We start from the raw sequence: 19,344 nt of genomic DNA, 5'->3' as shown, positions 1-19,344 counted from the left end.
AGGTGGCAATAACTGGGAGAGGGGCTGATCCTTCCACAAAGCAAAATACAAAAGTACTTCCAGGTCACAGAGATACAGACATCTCTCCAGTTCCAATCAGTGCAACAAGACACAGCTGAAAACAAGAAGTGGGGAGAAGAGGCACTAACTCAGGTCTCCTTGGAGATCTGACTGAGATACACCTCCCCCTACTGAAGCTGAGAAAGCAACCTGCCCACAGAGAGATTAACTGGCAGAAGAGAACTTCAGAGCCTCAGGTCACACCCACTGCATTCCTGGATACAGTTTCAAATGAGCCCCCTACTGAGATCAGCAAACAAGACAATCATCTGTTGAGAAAACAAACAAATTGGGCCTGGTCAGTTGGCTCAGTGGTAGAGTGTCGGCCTGGCATGCAGGAGTCCCGGGTTCGATTCCCGGCCAGGGCACACAGGAGAAGCGCCCATCTGCATCTCCACCCCTCCCCCTCTCCTTCCTCTCTGTCTCTCTCTTCCCCTCCCGCAGCCAAGGCTCCATTGGAGCAAAGATGGCCCGGGTGCTGGGGATGGCTCTGTGGCCTCTGCCTCAGGCGCCAGAATGGCTCTGGATGCAGCAGAGTGACGCCCCAGAGGGGCAGAACATCGCCACCTGGTGGGCATGCCGGGTAGATCCCGGTCGGGCGCATGCAGGACTCTGATTGCCTCCCCATTTCCAGCTTTGGAAAAATGAAAACAAAACACACACACAAAAAAACAAGAAAACAAAAAATCAAGACTTCAAAGCAGCCCAAATCCTAAAGTGGATTACAAATAATAGCTGATGCCAACCCAAGAAGACTTAGAAACAACACAAGTAAAAACTAGAGGCACACAACACCAAGCCTATACTCAACCAGCTCTACAAAGAAAACACCCTGGGTAGGCACAATGAGAAGACAAAGAAGTGCAATCCAAATGAAACCACAAGAGAGACCGTCAGGAGATGAACTGAGTGATATGGAAATAATCAAACTTCGGGATGCGGAGTTTAAATAATGATTGTAAGGATGCTTAGCGATCTGAGAATAACAATGGATGGTCATCATGATCACCTAAATAAAGAAACAGCAAGTATAAAAAAGGATATTGAAATATTAAAAAAGAATCAGTCGGGGCCCTGGCCGGTTGGCTCAGTGACAGAGCGTCGGCCTGGCATGCAGAAGTCCCGGGTTCGATTCCCCGCCAGGGCACACAGGAGGAGCGCCCATCTGCTTCTCCACCCCTCCCCCTCTACTTCCTCTCTGTCTCTTTCTTCCGCTGCTCCCACAGCGAGGCTCGAATGGAGCAAAGATGGCCCGGGCGCTGGGGATGGCTCCTGGGCCCCTGCCCCAGGCACTAGAGTGGCTCTGGTCGCAACAGAGCGACACCCCGGAGGGGCAGAGCATCGCCCCTGGTGGACAGAGCGTCGCCCCCTGGTGGGCATGCCGGGTGGATCCAGGTCGGGTGCATGCGGGAGTCTGTCTGACTCTCTCTCTCCATTTCCAGCTTCAGAAAAATACAAAAAAAAATATTAAAAAAAAAAAGAGAATCAGTTGGAGATGACAAATACAATATCAAAAATGAAGACGACAATGGAAGGAATTAAAAACAGGATGGATACAGCTGAGGATTGAATCAGTGAGTTGGAGGACAACTGGAATGAAGGCATGAAAGCAGAAAAGAAAAAAGACTCAAAAAGTCTGAGAAACAGAGAGCTCTGTGACAACATAAAGAGAAATAACATCCGCATTATAGGGGTTCCTAAAGAAGAGAAAGAACAAGGGATAGAGGCTTGGTTCAATCATATCATAGCTGAAAACTTCCCTAAATTAATGCAGGAGAAACTCTCACAAATTCAAGAAGCACAGAGAACTCCACTAAAAACAAACCCAAAGAAACCTACACCAAGACACATCATAATTGAAACAACAAATATAAGTGATAAAGAGAAAATATTAAAAGCTGTGAGAGAAAAAAAGGCTATCACCTACAAAGGAGCCCGATAAGATGACATCAGACTTCTCAACAGAAACACTTGAAGCCAGAAGGGAATGGCAAGAAATATTCAAAGTAATGCACAACAAGAACCTACAACCAAGAATACTTTATCCAGCAAGGCTATCGTTTAAAATTGAAGGAGAAATAAAAAGTTTCCCACACAAAAAAACACTCAAGAAATTCATTACAACCAAACCTATGCTGCAGGAAATGTTAAGGGGCATGGTGTAAACAGATCAAAGTGGGAAAAGAATATAGCAAAAGAGGAATACAGCTTTAAAGAATAAAATGGCAATACACAACTATATGTCAATAATAACCCTAAATGTAAATGGATTAAATGATCCAATCAAAAGATAGGGTAGCTGCATGGATAAGAAAACAGGACTCATACATATGCTGTCTACAAGAGACATACCTTAAAATAAAAGATGCACATAGGTTCAAGGTAAAAGGATAAAAAAAACATTTCAAGCAAATGGAAATGAAAAAAAAGCTGGGGTAGCAATACTTATATCAGACAAAATGGACTTTAAAACAAAGAATATAGTAAGAGATAAAGAAGACCACTACACAATGATAAAGGGAACAATCCAAAAGGAAGATATAACTATTATAAATATCTACGCACCTAATATAGGAGCACCTGAAAATATAAAGTAGAGTGCTGGATATAAAGAGCGAAATCAACAGCATCACTATAATAGTAGGGGATTTTAATTTTATTTATTTATTTATTTATTTATTTACTTATTTATTTTTTTATAGAGACAGAGAGAGAATCAGAGAGAGGGATAGACAGGGACAGACAGACAGGAACGGAGAGATGAGAAGCATCAATCATTAGTTTTTCGTTGTACATTGTGACACCTTAGTTGTTCATTGATTGCTCTCTCATATGCGCCTTTACCACGGGCCTTCAGCAGACCGAGTAACTCCTTACTGGAGTCAGCGACCTTGGGTCCAAGCTGGTGAGCTTTTGCTCAAACCAGATGAACCCACGCTCAAGCTGGCAACCTCGGGGTCTCGAACCTGGGTCCTCTGCATCCCAGTCCGACACTCTATCCACTGCGCCACCGCCTGGTCAGGCAGTAGGGGATTTTAATACCCTACTAACATCACTAGATAGATCCTCAAGAAAGAAAATTAACACAGACACAGCAGACTTAAAGGACGCACTAGATCAACTCCATTTAATAGATATCTACAGAACCTTTCACCCTAAAGCAGCAGAATATACATTCTTTTCAAGTGCTCATGGTACATTCTCTAGGATAGACCACATGTTAGGGCACAAAAGTGGTCTCAACAAACTTAAGAAGATTGAAATCATATCAAACACTATCTCTGATCACAATGGCATAAAACTAGATATCAACCACAACAGAAAAGCTCAAAAATTCTCAAACACATGGAAACTAAATAGCAGGTTGTTAAATAACGAATGGATTAAGAATGATATCAAAGAAGAAATAAAAAAATTCCTAGAAACGAATGATAACGAGCATACAACACCACAAAATTTATGGGACACAGCAAAAGCAGTAGTGAGAAGGAAGTTCATAGCACTACAGGCACATTTTAAAAAGCTAGAAAAACCTCAAATAAACAAACCTGCATCTAAAAGAACTAGAAAAAGAACAGCAAGTAAAGCCTAAATGTAGTAGAAGGAAGGAAATAATAAAGATCAGAGCAGAAATAAATCACATAGACACTACAGAAACAATACAGAGGATCAATAAAACTAGGAGCTGCTTTTTGAATAGGTAAACAAGATTGATGAACCTTTAACTAGACTCAACAAGAAAAAAAGAGAGGCCCTGGCCGGTTGGCTCAGCGGTAGAGCGTCGGCCTAGCGTGCGGAGGACCCGGGTTCGATTCCCGGCCAGGGCACACAGAAGAAGCGCCCATTTGCTTCTCCACCCCTCCGTCGCGCTTTCCTCTCTGTCTCTCTCTTCCCCTCCCGCAGCCAAGGCTCCATTGGAGCAAAGATGGCCCGGGCGCTGGGGATGGCTCTGTGGCCTCTGCCTCAGGCGCTAGAGTGGCTCTGGTCGCAACATGGCGACGCCCAGGATGGGCAGAGCATCGCCCCCTGGTGGGCAGAGCGTCGCCCCTGGTGGGCGTGCCGGGTGGATCCCGGTCGGGCGCATGCGGGAGTCTGTCTGACTGTCTCTCCCTGTTTCCAGCTTCAGAAAAATGAAAAGAAAAAAAAAAAAAAAAAAAGAGAGAGGACTCAAATAAATAAAATTAGAAATGAGAGGGGATAAATAACAACTGACACAACAGAAATACAAAGGATTGTAAGAAAATACTATGAAGAACTGTATGCCAAAAAACTAGACAACCTAGATGAAATGGACAAATTCCTTGAAACATACAATCTTCCAAAAATCAATCTGGAAGAATCAGAAAACCTAAACAGACTGATTACACCAAATGAGTTGAAAACAGTTATCAAAAAAACTCCCAACAAAGAAAAGTCCTGGGCCAGATGGCTTCACAAGTGAATTCTACCAACTATTCAAAGAAGAACTAACTCCTATCCTTCTCAAGCTATTTCAAAAATTCAAGAGGAAGGAAGACATCCAAGCTCCTTTTATGAGGCGAGCATAATTCTGATTCCAAAACCAGGCAAAGACAACACAAAGAAAAAAAATTATGGGCCAATATCCCTGATGAATATAGATGCTAAAATCCTCAACAAAATATTAGGAAACCTGATCAAACAATATATGGAAAAAATCATACATCATGATCAAGTGGGATTTATTGTGGGGAGGCAAGGCTGGTACAATATTCGCAAATCTATCAGTGTTATTCATCAAATAAATGAAAGGAAAGAGAAAAATCACATGATAATTTCAATAGATGCAGAAAAAGCATTTGATAAAATCCAGCACCCATTCATGATCAAAACTCTCAGCAAAGTGGGAATACAGGGAACATACCTCAACATGATAAAAGCTATCTATGACAAACCCACAGCCAACATCATACTCAATTGGCAAAAATTAAAAGCAATCCCCTTAAGATCAGGAACAAGGCCGGGGTGCCCCCTTTCACCATTCTTATTTAACATAGTCCTGGAAGTCCTAGCGACAGCAATCAGACAAGAAGAAGAAATAAAAGGCATTCAAGTTGGAAAAGAAGAAGTAAAGCTATCATTATTTGCAGATGATATGATATTGTATATAGAAAATCCTAAAGTCGCAGTCAAAAAACTACTGGACCTGATAAATGAATTCAGCAAGGTGGCAGGATATAAAATTAATACTCAGAAATCAGAGGCATTTTTATACACCAACAATGAACAATCAGAAAGAGAAATTAAGGAAACAATCCCCTTCACTATTACAACCAAAAAAATAAAGTACCTAGGAGTACATTTAACCAAGGAGACTAAAGACTTGTACTCGGAAAATTATAAAACATTGATAAAAGAAATCAAGGAAGATACAAACAAGTGGAAGCATATACTGTGCTCATGGTTAGGAAGAATGAACAACATTAAAATGTCTATATTACCCAAAGTAATTTATAAATTCAATGCAATACCAATTAAAATACTAGTGACATACTTTAAAGATATAGATCACATATTCCAAAAATTTATATGGAACCAAAAGAGAACACGAATAGCCTCAGCAATCTTAAAAAAGAAGAATAAAGAGGGAGGTATCACACTTCCTCATATCGAGCTATACTACAAGGCCATTGTACTCAAAACAGCATGGTACTGGCATAAGAACAGGCACATAGATCAATGGAACAGAACAGAGAACCCAGAAATAAACCCACAGCTCTATGGACAACTGGTATTTGACAAAGGAGGTAAGGAAATATAATGGAGTAAAGACAGCCTCTTCAGCAAATGGTGTTGGAATAAATGGACAGCAACCTGCAAAAAAATGAAACTAGATCACCAGCTTACACCACTCACAAAAATAAACTCAAAATGGATAAAAGACTTAAATGTAGGCCGTGAAACCATAAGCATCTTAGAAGAAAACATAGGCTTAGCTCTGCGACATCTCTCGCAATGATATATTTGCTGATTTATCTCCAAGGGCAAGGGAAATAAAAGACAGGATAAACAAATGGGACTATATCAAACTAAAAAGCTTTTGCACGGCCAAAGACAATAAGAATAGAATAAAAGGACAAACTACACAATGGGAGAACATATTTGGCAGTACGTCTGATAAGGGGTTAATAACCAAAATTTATAAAGAACTTGTAAATCTCAACACCAGAAAGACAAACAGTCCAACCAAAACATGGGCAAAAGAAATGAATAGACACTTCTCAAAAGAGGACATACAGATGGCCAATAGGCATATGAAAAAATGCTCAACATCATTAATCATTAGAGAAATGCAAATTAAAACCACAAGGAGATATCACCTCAAACCGGTTAGAATGGCGCTCATCAACAAAACAACACAGAATAAGTGCTGGCGAGGATGTAGAGAAAAGGGAACCCTCCTACACTGCTGGTGGGAATGCAGACTGGTGCACCCTCTGTGGAAAACAGTATGGAGATTCCTCAAAAAATTGAAAATTGAACTGCCTTTTGACCCAGCCATCCCACTTTTAGGAATATACCCCAAGGACACCATAGAACGGTTCCAGAAGGAGAAATGCACCCCCATTGGTTATAGCAGCATTGTTCACAATAACGAAGATCTGGAAAGAGCCCAAGTGTCCGTCAGAGGATGAGTGGATTAAAAAGTTTTGGTACATATATACTATAGAATACTACTCAGCTATAAGAAATGATGACATCGGATCATTTACAATAACATGGATGGACCTTGATAACATTATACAAAGTGAAATAAGTAAAGAAGAAAAAAACTAAGAACTATATTAACCAATGCATAGATGGGACATAAAAATGAGACTCAGAGACATGGACAAGAATGTGATGGTAACAGGGAGTGGGGTGGAGGGGTGGAGAAGGGGCGAGGAAGGAGAGGGAGGGAGTGGGGGGAGGGTAGGGGCACAAAGAAAACCAGATAGAAGGTGACGGAGGACGATTTGACTTTGAGTGAAGGGTATGCAGCATAATCAAAGGTCAAAATAATCTGGAGATGTTTTCTCGGGACATATGTACCCTGATTTATCAATGTCACTGCATTAAAATTAATAAAAATAAGATTAAAAAAATAAAAATTAAAAAATTTAAAAAAAGAAAGCAAAAAAAAAAAAGAAAAGAGTGGATCCCAATATTTAAAGAGAGGACCTGCAAGCCAAGAATACTATACCCTCCAAAGCTATCCTTCAAATATGAAGGAGAAATAAAAACATTCACAGTTATAGAAAAGATGAGGAAATTTATCATCAGAAACCCCACACTTCAGGAAATACTAAAGGGGGTTTTCCAAACAGATAAAAAGAACAAAACAAAACAAAATCACAAGTAAAAGCTCCAACAAGATCACAATAAAAACAAGATTAATCTGTGACAACAGAAACAAAAACGGGGAGAGGACAAAAGTTAACAGTAGCAAAGGAGGATGGAATGCAGAAGCACTCATAAGATAATGTACTACACTGAATATGATATATATCCTTTTTATTACTTAACGGTAACCACCCCTGAAAGAACCACTACAGAAACACATGGCATAAAAAAAGAAGAAACAAGGGAAATAAGTATAGAATACAACCAAATACAAATGACAGAAAAAGAAAAGAGAAGAACCAAACAGGATACAGACCTTTCAGAAAGCAATATATAAAATGGCAATAGGAAACCCTCAAGTGTCAATAATTACATTAAATGTAAGTGGACTGAACTCACCAATAAAAAGACACAGAGTAGCAGAGTGGATCAAATAAAAAAATCCAACTATGCTACCTTCAAGAAACACATCTAAGCTACAAGGATAAAAACAAATTCAAAGTGAAAGGTTGGGAAAAAATTCTCCATGTAAATAACATCCAAAGAAAAGCAGGTGTAGCCATACTCATATCTAACAATGCTCACTACAAGAGAGCAAAGGTAATTAGAGACATAGACGGTCATTTCATAATGATAAAGGGGACATTGAATCAAGACAAAACAATTCTTAATATATATGCACCAAACCAAGGAGCACCGAAGTATATATATAAGACATCTACTAACTGATCTAAAAATAAAAACCAACAAAAATACATTCATACTTCCAGACCTCAACACCACTGATGGCTCCAGATCATTCATCCAAACAGAAAATCAATAAAGAAATACTGGCCTTAAATAAAACACTAGAACAATTGGATATGATAGACATTTACATAACATTTCATCCCAAAACGCCAGAGTATACATTTTTCTCCAGTGTACATGGAACATCTCAATAATTGACCATATGTTGGGCCACAAAACTAACTTCAACAAATTCAGAAAGATTGATACTACACCAAACATATTTTCTGACCACAAAGCTTTGAAACTAGAATTTAACTGCAAAAAAGAAGTAAACAAACACAAAAATTTGGAAATTAAACAACATACTTCTAAAACTTGAGTGGGTCAAGGAAGAAATGAAAGCAGAGATCAAAAGATAAATACAGACAACCGAAAATGACAATACAACATATCAGAATCTCGGGGATGCAGCAAAAGCAGTAATAAGAGGGAAGTTCATATCACTACAGGTTTATATGAACAAACAAGAGAGAGTCTGAGTAAAAAACTTAACATCACATCGTAAGAAACTAGAAAAAAAAAGAACAAAGGCAACCCAAAATCAGAAGAAAAAAATAATAAAAATCAGAGCAGAAATGAATAAAATAGAGAACAGAAAAACTATAAAAAACAATCAATAAAACCAGAAACTGGTTATTTGAAAAGATCAAGAAAATTTACAAACCTTTGGCAAGACTCACTAAGGAAAAAAGAGAAAAGACTCATATAAACAAAATCAAAAATGAAAGAGAAGAATCACCACAGATATCATAGATATACAAAGAATTATCATAGAATACTATGAAAAACTATATGCCACCAAATTTAACAATCTAGAAGAAATGGATAAATTCCTAGAACAATACAATCTTCCTAGACTGAGTCATGAAGAAGTAGATAGCCTAAACAGTCCCATTAGCAGGAAGAAAATAGAAACAACTATCAAAAACCTCCCAAAAAATAAAAGTCCAGGGTCAGACTAATGAATTCTATCAATTAATCAAAGAAGATTTCATTCCTATCCTACTCAAAGTCTTCCAAAAAATTGAAGAAGCAATACTTCTAAACACATTTTATGAGACAAGCATAACCCTCATACCAAAACCTGGCAAGGACAAATAAAATAAGAAAACTACAGACCAACATCTCTAATGAACACAGATGCTAAAATCCTAAACAAAATACAAGCAAATCGAATACAACAACACATTAAAAAAGTAATTCACCATGATCAAGTGGGATTCATCCCAGAATCACAAGGATGGTTCAACATATTTAAAACAGTTAACATAATAGCCCTGGCAGGTTGGCTCAGCGGTAGAGCGTCGGCCTGGCGTGCAGGAGTCCCGGGTTCGATTCCCGGCCAGGGCACACAGGAGAAGCGCCCATCTGCATCTCCACCCCTCCCCCTCTCCTTCCTCTCTGTCTCTTCCCCTCCCGCAGCCAAGGCTCCATTGGAGCAAAGATGGCCCAGGCGCTGAGGATGGCTCTGTGGCCTCTGCCTCAGGCGCTAGAATGGCTCTGATTGCGGCAGAGCGACGCCCCAGAGGGGCAGAATATCGTCCCCTGATGGGCATGCCGGGTGGATCCTGGTCAGGCGCATGCGGGAGTCTGTCTGACTGCCTCCCTGTTTCCAGCTTCGATAAAATAAAAAAAAATAAAAATAAAAAGTAAAAAATAAAACAGCTAACATAATACACCATATCAACAAAACAAAGAACAAAAACCATATGATCCTATCAATAGATGCAGAAAAGACATTCAATAAAATACCACATCATTTTATGTTCAAAACACTCAACATAATGAGTATAGCAGGAAAATAACATAATAAAGGCCATTTATGACAAACCATCAGCTAACATCATATTAAATGGCAAAAAACTGAAAACTTTTCCTCTAAAATCATGAACAAGACAAGGTTGTCCACTCTCTTCACTCTTATTCAACATACTGCTAAAAGTTCTAGCCAGAGCAATCAGACAAGAGAAAGAAATAAAAGGCATTCATATAAAGAAAGAAGAAGTAAAGGTTTCACTTTTGCGGATGACATGATCCTGTACATCGAAAACCATAGGCCCTGGCCAGCTGGTTCAGTGGTAGAGCGTCGGCCTGGCGTGCAGGAGTCCCGGGTTCGATTCTTGGCCAGGGTACACAGGAGAAGCGCCCATCTGCTTCTCCATCCCTCCCTCTCTCCTTCCTCTGTGTCTCTCTCTTTCCCTCCTGCAGCCAAGGCTCAATTGGAGCAAAGTTGGCCCAGGCACTGAGGATGGCTCTGTGGCCTCTGACTCAGGCACTAGAATGGCTCTGGTTGCAACAGAGTGACGCCCCAGATGGGCAGAGCATCGCCCCCTGGTTGGGGTGCCGGGTGGATCCCGGTCAGGTGGATGCGCGAGTCTGTCTGACTGCCTCCCCGTTTCCAACTTCAGAAAAATACAAAAAAAAAAACCCACGAAGACTCCAAAGTAAGACTATTAGAAACAATAAACCAATACAGTAAGGTCACAGGATACAAAATTAATATACAGAAGTCTATTGTCTTTATATGACAACAATGAAACTTCAGAAAATGAACTCAAAAAAATAATCCCTTTTATGGTTGCAACGAAAAAATAAAATACCTAGGAATAACCATAACAAAGAATGTAAAGAATCTATATAATGAAAACCACACGCATGGGTAAGAGAAATCAAAAAAGATACAATGAAATGGAAAAATATTCCCTGTTCTTGGATAGGAAGAATAAATATAGTTAAAATGACCATATTACCCAAAGCAATATACAAGTTTAATGTAATTCCCATCAAAATTCCAATGTCATTTTTTAAAGAAATGGAACAAAAAACATCAGGTTTATATGAAACTATGAAAAAGCCCGAATAGCCAAAGTAATCCTAATGAAAAGGAATAAAGCTGGGGGTATTACAATACCTGACTTCAAATTATATTACAGAGCCACGATAATCAAAACAGTATGGTGTTGACAGAAAAACAGACACTCAGACCAATGGAACGGAATAGAAAACTCAGAAATAAATCCACATATATATCGTCAAATAGTCTTTGATAAAAGAGCCAAAAACACACAATAGAGAAAAGAAACCCTCTTCAATAAATGGTGCTGGGAAAACTGGAGAGTCATGTGCAAAAACTCTTTTGGAGTTTTAGGAGACTATAGTTTGTCTCCTTGTACCAAAATGAATTCAAAATGGATCAAAGACCTAAATATAAGATCTGGATCAATAAATTTGATAGAAGAAAACATAGGTACTAAACTCATGGACCTTGGCCATAAAGATGATTTTATGAATTTAACTCCAAAGGCAAGGGAAGTGAAGGCAAAGATAAATAAATGGGACATCAGACTAAGAAGCTTTTGCACAGCAAGAGAAACTGACAACAGCCTGACCAAAGAGAGAGCATTGGACTGGGACGCGGAGGACCCAGGTTCGAAACCCTGAGGTAGCTGGCTTAAAGCCCAATATGGCTGGCTTGAGCCTGAGGTCACTGGCTTGAGTAAGGGGTCACTAGCTCTGCTGTAGCCCCCTGGTCAAGGCACATATCAGAAAGCAATCAACGAGCCTGACTAGGCAGTGGCGCAGTAGATAGAGCGTCGGACTGGGATGCAAAAGGACCCAGGTTCGAGACCCCAAGGTTTCCAGCTTGAGCATGGGCTCATCTGGCTTGAGCAAAAAGTTCACCAGCTTGGACCCAAGGTCACTGGTTCGAGCAAGGGGTTACTCAGTCTGCTAAAGGCCCGTGGTCATGGCACATATGAGAAAGCAATCAATGAAAAACTAAGGTGGCACATATGAGAAAGCAATCAATGAAAAACTAAGGTGTCGCAACGAAAAACTGATGATTGATGCTTCTCATCTCTCTCCCTTCCTGTCTGTCTGTCCCTATCTGTCCCTCTGTCTGTCTCTGTAAAAATAAATTAATTAATTTAAAAAATATAAACTGACAACAAAACAGACAGCCAAGTAAATAGGAGATGATATTTTCAAACAATAGCTAAGGGCCTAATATCCAAAATATACAAAGAATTCACAAAACTCAACAACAGAAAAGCAAACAATCCAATAAAAAAAATGGGAAGAGGACATGAACAGACACTTCTCGCAGGAAGAAATACAAATGGCCAATAGATACATGAAAAGATGCTCATCTTCACTAGCTATTAGAGAAATGCAAATCAAAACTACAATGAGATACCACCTCATGCCTGTTAGATTAGCTATTATTAACAAGACAGGTAATAACAAGTGTTGGAGAGGCTGTGGAGAAAAGGAACCCTCATTCACTGTTGGTGGAATGTAAAGTAGTACAACCATTATGGAAGAAAGTATGGTGGTTCCTCAAAAAATTAAGAATAGAACTACCATATGACCCAGCAATCCCTCTACTAGGTATATACCTTCAAAGCTCAAAAACATTGGTACGTAAAGACACATGCAGCCCCATGTTCATTGCAGCATTGTTCACAGTGGCCAAGACATGGAAACAACCAAAAAGCCCTTCAATAGATGATTAGATAAAGAGGATGTAGTACATGTATACTATGGAATACTACTCAGCCATAAGAAATGATGACATAGGATCATTTACAACAACATGGATGGACCTTGATAACTTTATACTAAGTGAAATAAGTAAATCAGAAAAAGCTAAGAACTTTATGGTTCCATACATAGGTGGAACACAAAATTGAGACTCATGGACATGGATAAGAGTGTGTTGATTACCAGGGGGAATGGAAGGTAGGAGAGGGAGGAGGTGGGGGAGGGGAGGGGCCAAATAAAAGGTGAGGGAGGACAATTTGACTTTGGGTGATGGGTATACAACATAATCACATGTCAAAATGATCTGGAGATGTTTTCTCTGAATCTATGTACTCTAATCGATCAATGTCACCTGTTAAAATTAATTAAATAAAATTAAAAAAAAAGTAAAAAATTTTTTAAAAGGATGAGTAAAAAACCAGATTATTAAAAAGTGTTGAAGAGTGCTTCTAGGAAATAAAGTGCAATACATTAAATTTTTTTAAAAAACAAATTGAGTTGATTTAAATTGAGTCACTAAAACTAGAAGAATTCTTTTTTTTTTAATGTTTACTTATTGATTTTTATGGGGGGAGAAGAGAGAGTGAGGGAAGAGTGAAAAATCTCAACTCATAGTTGCTTCACTTTATTTGTTCATTGATTGCTTCTTGTATGTGCCTCGACCTGCGAGTCTTAATTTCAAACTGGTGACCTCAGCATTCTGGGTTGACCGTCTCCACTGTGCCACCATAGGTCAAGCTAGAAGTAGTATTTATATTGCTACTTAATAAATCAAATGCTACAGGTCAATGAAATAGGTCAGTGAGATAGTCAGCAATTTAAAATACCACTAAGAATGATAAAATAATAATTTGATAAGTTATTAGAGTTCAATGACATAACTAAAGTATAGGATTATAAAAATATTCTTAGATACTAAATACAAATTTTTCACCTAAATTTGATTCTTTCAACCAGGTGATAAGTTCAAACATACATACCTTATATTTACAGTCTTCAGCAGCAGATAAAATTAAGTCATTGACTGAGTTCCAATCTACTTTTAAAATAATACCATCATGAGCTTTCCACTATGAAAAAAAAGATATTAATTATAGCTTCAAGAGTACTGAAGAGTTGATTTATAGGAAAAGATACTTTGCTTCTTTCTAATCATTCTCTTGTGCTCTCTTTGGAGATTCCCATCTCCTTTCATAGCCATTATGCATAACTTCATTTGCTTGTTTCATTTCTAATTTATACTAATGAAAGCACCAAGCACTATGACATCTATATAGCTTCCATTTGTATAAATTTCCTCAGCTGCCTGATGGAAAATCACTTGCATTTGAACATTGCAAGCTTGACATTTATGTGATAACCCTGGAATAAATGTTATATACTCCAACACTTAGTTAAACCAAAATCTTGCTCTCCTTTATACATCTATATATCTTGATCCCATTACTAACACTGCCTTCATTCTTGTTTACTAATTGTTTTTCTTTTTCAAAAACTTTTACTATATGAACCTTCTTTAGTGCTTTCTTCATTTCCTTCTGCGATCTCCTAAGTTTCATTCTCTTTATCTTCATGTAGTCATTAAACAACTGTGAGAATCTTCTGCTGCATTTACCATATAACAAAAGGATATATTCCACTAATAGTTATATATTCTATACATATACAGGGGGTCTTTGGGTTATGATGTTTCGAGTTTACAATGCTCACTCCCATAAAAACTTTAAAAATATGAGATGTGAGTGCTTCAGCTTATGCCGTTAGCGTCATACTTACGGACTAAGTGGACGAACTAGTTTGGTTGCGCTGTGGAAGAATATGCAGTACAGTGTACAGTACATTTATGTCCTTTTCCTTTTTCTGTGGCTTAATGTTTTTATGTTCTAGATTATGATTTTACAACTGTGTTAGTATAGGTAAGTGACTTAGGCTAGAGTGTGTTTCAACTTATACCAAAATTCAGGTTACGTCACCTTTGTAGGAACAAAACTGTGTTGTAATCCAAGGACCACCTGTATATGGGTATACATAAGTGACATAGAAATTGGCTATCCAGAAAGTAAGCATAAATGTCTTTTTATTCTTAAATATAATTCATTTGCCCATTTAGCTATTACCACTCATGTAATTAAAGGCCATCTTTTACCATGTTTAGGCATAATAATAAAACTGAAAAAGAATTAATTTTCCTTGAAGCCTATAAGGTACATATTAATGGCTGAACCAATTAACTGTATATTAAAGAGTGACCACTTTTAAGGGCTCTCTCTATAGACCCTTCCCAATCTATTATTTTTAATATATACAGAATAAAATATTATATTAGGGTCATAACTTGTTTTATCAAGATATATAAAATTATATACTCTCAAAAACAAATGTTTTGATAATAACTGTTAAAAAGCAATAATTCTCACAATTTACTGCCAAATGAACCCAATCTCCCAAAATAAACTACAAGGATGAAAATAACAGTATGTAGACATATATGTGTGTGTGTATATATAGCTAGATATACACAAAGAAGTTCTTGAGAGTTTCATTTTAAAGCTACAAAAATTAATTTTGCACATTCAAAAGTTAGGAACAAAATATGACTTAAAGTTCCCTTATAGAGCTGACCAATGAGGTTGAACTGCATGGGTCTACTCAAATGCAAATTGTTTTTTAATAAATACTGTAAATGCATTTTCTCTTCCTATAATTTTCTTAACATTTTCTCTATTGTAAGAATATAGTATATAATACATATACAAAATATGTGTTAATGGACTGTTTATATTATTGGTAAGGCTTCTAGTCAACAGTAGGCTTTAGTAGTTAAGTTTTGGGACATCAAAAGTTCAATTGTCAACTATGTAAAGGTCAGTTCCCCTAACCCCTGTTGTTCAAGATCAACTGTGCTATGTTTTAGGATACCAATTTATACAGTGTGTCCGTAAAGTCATGGTGCACTTTTGACCAGTCACAGGAAAGCAACAAAAGACGACAGAAATGTGAAATCTGCACCAAATAAAAGGAAAACTCTCCCAGTTTCATACCTATTCAGTGCAGTTTGATGTGGGCTCACGCACAGATTTTTTAGGGCTCCTCAGGCAGCTATCCCATATAGCCTCTACAGACTTGTCTCTGACTGATGGCCTACCAGAACGGGGTTTCTCCACCAAACTGCCGGTTTCCTTCAACTGCTTATCTCACCGAGTAATGTTATTCCTATGTGGTGGCGCTTCATTATAAACACACTGATATTCACGTTGCACTTTGGCCATGAATCCTAATTTAGTGAGCCACAGAACACATTGGACTTTCCTCTGTACCATCCACATCTCGACTGGCATGGTCATGGGCTGCTCGGCTGTATACACGGTGTTATGTCATCATCTGCGCATGCACACATGCTGCCACATCATCCTACAGAAACTGGGAGGGTTTTCCTTTAATTTGGTGCTGATTTCACATTTCTATCATCTTTTGTTGCTTTCCTGTGACCGGTCAAAATTGCACCATGACTTTACGAACACACTGTATACTATGTATATTTACTATTATATACAATAAATTTTAAAATATCTCCTCACTGGCCCTGGCCTGTTGGCTCAGCGGTAGAGCATCAGCCTGGTGTGTGGAAGTCCCAGGTTTGATTCTCGTCCAGGGCACATAGGAGAGGCACCATCTGCTTCTCTACACTTGCCTCCTCTCCTTTCTCTCTATCTCTCTTTTCCCCTCCCACAGCCAAGGCTCTGCTGGAACAAAGTTTGACTGGGCGCTGAGGATGACTGCATGGCTTCTGCCTCAGGCACCAGAATGGCTCTGGTTGCAATGGAGCAATGCCCCAGATGGGCAGAGCATTGCCCCCTAGTGGGCATGCTGGGTGGATCCCGGTCAGGCGCATGCAGGAGTCTGTCTGTCTGCCTCCCCGCTTCTCACAGAAAAAAAAAAAATGTCTCCTCACTATAAAACCAAATTCTGGGTCTCTAGAAGAATCCCTAGAGCTCTAAGGGAAATGAGATATCTACTTTCAAATTGTATTCTACAACCAAGAATTAAGCATTCTTTTTTGTAGACAATCTAAATTTGATCATATATTTTGAGTACATATTTATGCCTAAGGATAAATGTTGCAGCCTTAGTTTTCCAAAGGCATAGAAAATTTGCACTAAGTTATTAATCATACTTTAACTCTTCTTCTACTCCAGCTGTACTTTGGCACTAGATACTTTTACTTCTCTCCACTACCTCCTAGCTCAAAGATTCTACCGAACCACTAAATTATAATTTAGGAATAGTGATACAAACATCTTCCTGAGTTTCATTCACATAAGCCTAATTACAGATATCTAAACAAATCACATAATTATAAACTAAAGAATTCATCTCACCTGTTTTGCTATACAATTTCATAGCATTTTCTGAGTAGAAGTGGTAGGAAGAACTTTGACTAAAAGCATTCAGAACTAGTACTCTTTCCCAGCTTCTTCCCTTTACTGAAATTCTTTTTTTTAAATTGCCCACAAGCAAGAACTTGTATTTTTTATTTCCTGTTTGTCTCACAGTTCTTGGCAGACTGTTCTCCATGAGTAAAAATGTAAATGCATGCTGACTATATGATATATATAGCATAATCTATATACAATTAGTAAGAAACCTCAGGTTATTTCTATCTCCTTAGTCCCCCAAATCTATACCTATTCAAGTGTTATATAGATGCTTCTTCTTAAAACACCTTTATACCTGCTTAATAGAATGACCATGACCTAGTCATTCTACATCTTCTTTTGTCTTTTTTTTTTTTGTCTTTTTTTAATTTTTCTGAAGTTGGAAACAGGGAGGCAGTCAGACAGACTCCCGCATCCACCCGACTGGGATCCACGCAGCATGCCCACCAAGGGGGCGATGCTCTGCCCATCTAGGGTGTTGCTCTGTTGCAACCAGAGCCATTCTAGTGCCTGAGGCAGAGGCCACAGAGCCATCTTCAGTGCCCAGGCCAACTTTGCTCCAGTGGAGCCTTGGCTGCGGGAGGGGAAGAGAGAGACAGAGAAGAAGGAGAGGGGGAGGGGTGGAGAAGCAGATGGGTGCTTCTCCTGTGTGCCCTGGCCGGGAATCGAACCTGAGACTCCTGCACACCAAGCCGACGCTCTATCACTGAGCCAACCGGCCACGGCCTTCTTTTTTTTATTTTTTTGGCAGAGATAGAGAGAGTCAGAGAGAGGAACAGATAGGGACAGACAGACAAGAAGAGAGATGAGAACCATCAATTCTTCGTTGCGGTTCCTTAGTTGTCCATAGATTCATTTCCTATATGTGCCTTGACCAGGGGGCTACAGCAGACTGAGTGACCCCTTGCTCAAGCCAGCGACCCTAGGCTCAAGCTGGTGAGCCTTGCTCAAACCCGATGATCCTGCACTCAAGCTGGCGACCTCGAGGTCTCAAACCCAGGTCCTGTGCGTCCCAGTCCAATGTTCTATCCACTGCGCCACCACCTGGTCAGGCATACATCTTTTTTCTGTTTTCCCTGGCTCTAACTTATTTAGTCAGGGACTAAAAGACAGAGATAACTTCATCCTGCTTTATTTCAAATCTATACATTTGAGGCTGACTCTGCTCAAGTTAAGGATGCCAACTGTGCCAAATAATGTGACAATAAATAACTCAAAATACACTTATGATTTACTGGATATAGTGTGAGTTGGAATAAGGAGGAAGTGAACCTTGTTGGAAACACAACTAGATGTTCCCTGTTCTATAATAAAGGCTGATGAAAATCACACACTTTAAAGCCTCAGACTGTAGCCTGACCTGTGGTGGCGCAGTGGATAAAGCATTGACCTGGAACACTGAGGTCACTGGTTCAAAACCCTGGGCTTGCCTGGTCAAGGCATATATGGGAGTTGATGCTTCCTGCTCCTCCCCCCTTTCTCTCTCTCTCTCTCTCATTCTAACTCTCTCTCTCATTCTAACTCTCTCTCCTCTCTAAAAAAAAAAAAAAAAAAAAAAAAAAAAAAAAAGCCTCAGACTGTAAAAAGACCATCCAAAACAGCGGTTCTCAACCTGTGGGTCGTGACCCCGGCGGGGGTCGAACAACCAAAACACAGGGGTCGCCTAGCCATCGGAAAATACATACTTATTATACAATACATTTTTAAATAAAATATGTATTTTTCGAAGGCTAGGCGACCCCTGTGTTTTGGTTGTTCGACCCCCGCCGGGGTCACGACCCACAGGTTGAGAACCGCTGATCCAGAAGAAAGGGACTCCTAAGAAAGTGACCTCTCACTTAACAGTCTGGCAAATCCTGGTAACAATTTACAAAGGCCTGAGAAGTACCTGTAAAACTTTAGCATTTGGTTGAAGAGGTTTAATGATCAGCTGCTTGCCTGCCGTGTAGAGCACCTTTTCTGAATCAGGACCCCAAGCTGCTGAATACACTGGTGTTCCTGTAGAAAGAAAAAGTAAGAAAAAAAACCTGATAAACTTTAATTATCATGTCTTACAAAAAGATTTTTTTAAAGGATCAAAAAAGTAATTTGGGTGTCATTTCATTTCCTCCCAGTTCAAAAGCCCCTTCAAAGTGGAATATAGCCTCATATTGAAAAACATACTGGGTTAATA

At 39.1% G+C, this 19,344-nt stretch overlaps 1 protein-coding gene across 6 annotated transcripts in view; it reads right to left on the bottom strand.

The window, feature by feature from the left end:
* The window catches only part of IFT80 (intraflagellar transport 80), a 276,992-nt gene that overhangs the window by 110,285 nt on the left and 147,363 nt on the right, over positions 1–19,344 (bottom strand). For 5 of the 6 annotated variants that reach the window (XM_066241592.1, XM_066241593.1, XM_066241591.1 and 2 more), the window contains 2 exons: positions 19,060–19,169; positions 13,716–13,805 (listed from right to left, as the gene is read on the bottom strand). In XM_066241592.1, the coding sequence (XP_066097689.1) occupies positions 13,716–13,805; positions 19,060–19,169 (200 nt within the window). The remainder of the gene's footprint in view (positions 1–13,715; positions 13,806–19,059; positions 19,170–19,344) is intronic. The other variant, XM_066241595.1, reaches the window with a different exon arrangement.

Source organism: Saccopteryx bilineata, chromosome 8 (genome assembly GCF_036850765.1).
Source record: "Saccopteryx bilineata isolate mSacBil1 chromosome 8, mSacBil1_pri_phased_curated, whole genome shotgun sequence".
Classification (NCBI taxonomy): domain Eukaryota; kingdom Metazoa; phylum Chordata; class Mammalia; order Chiroptera; family Emballonuridae; genus Saccopteryx; species Saccopteryx bilineata.
This window is presented reverse-complemented; position numbering and strand designations above follow the sequence as displayed.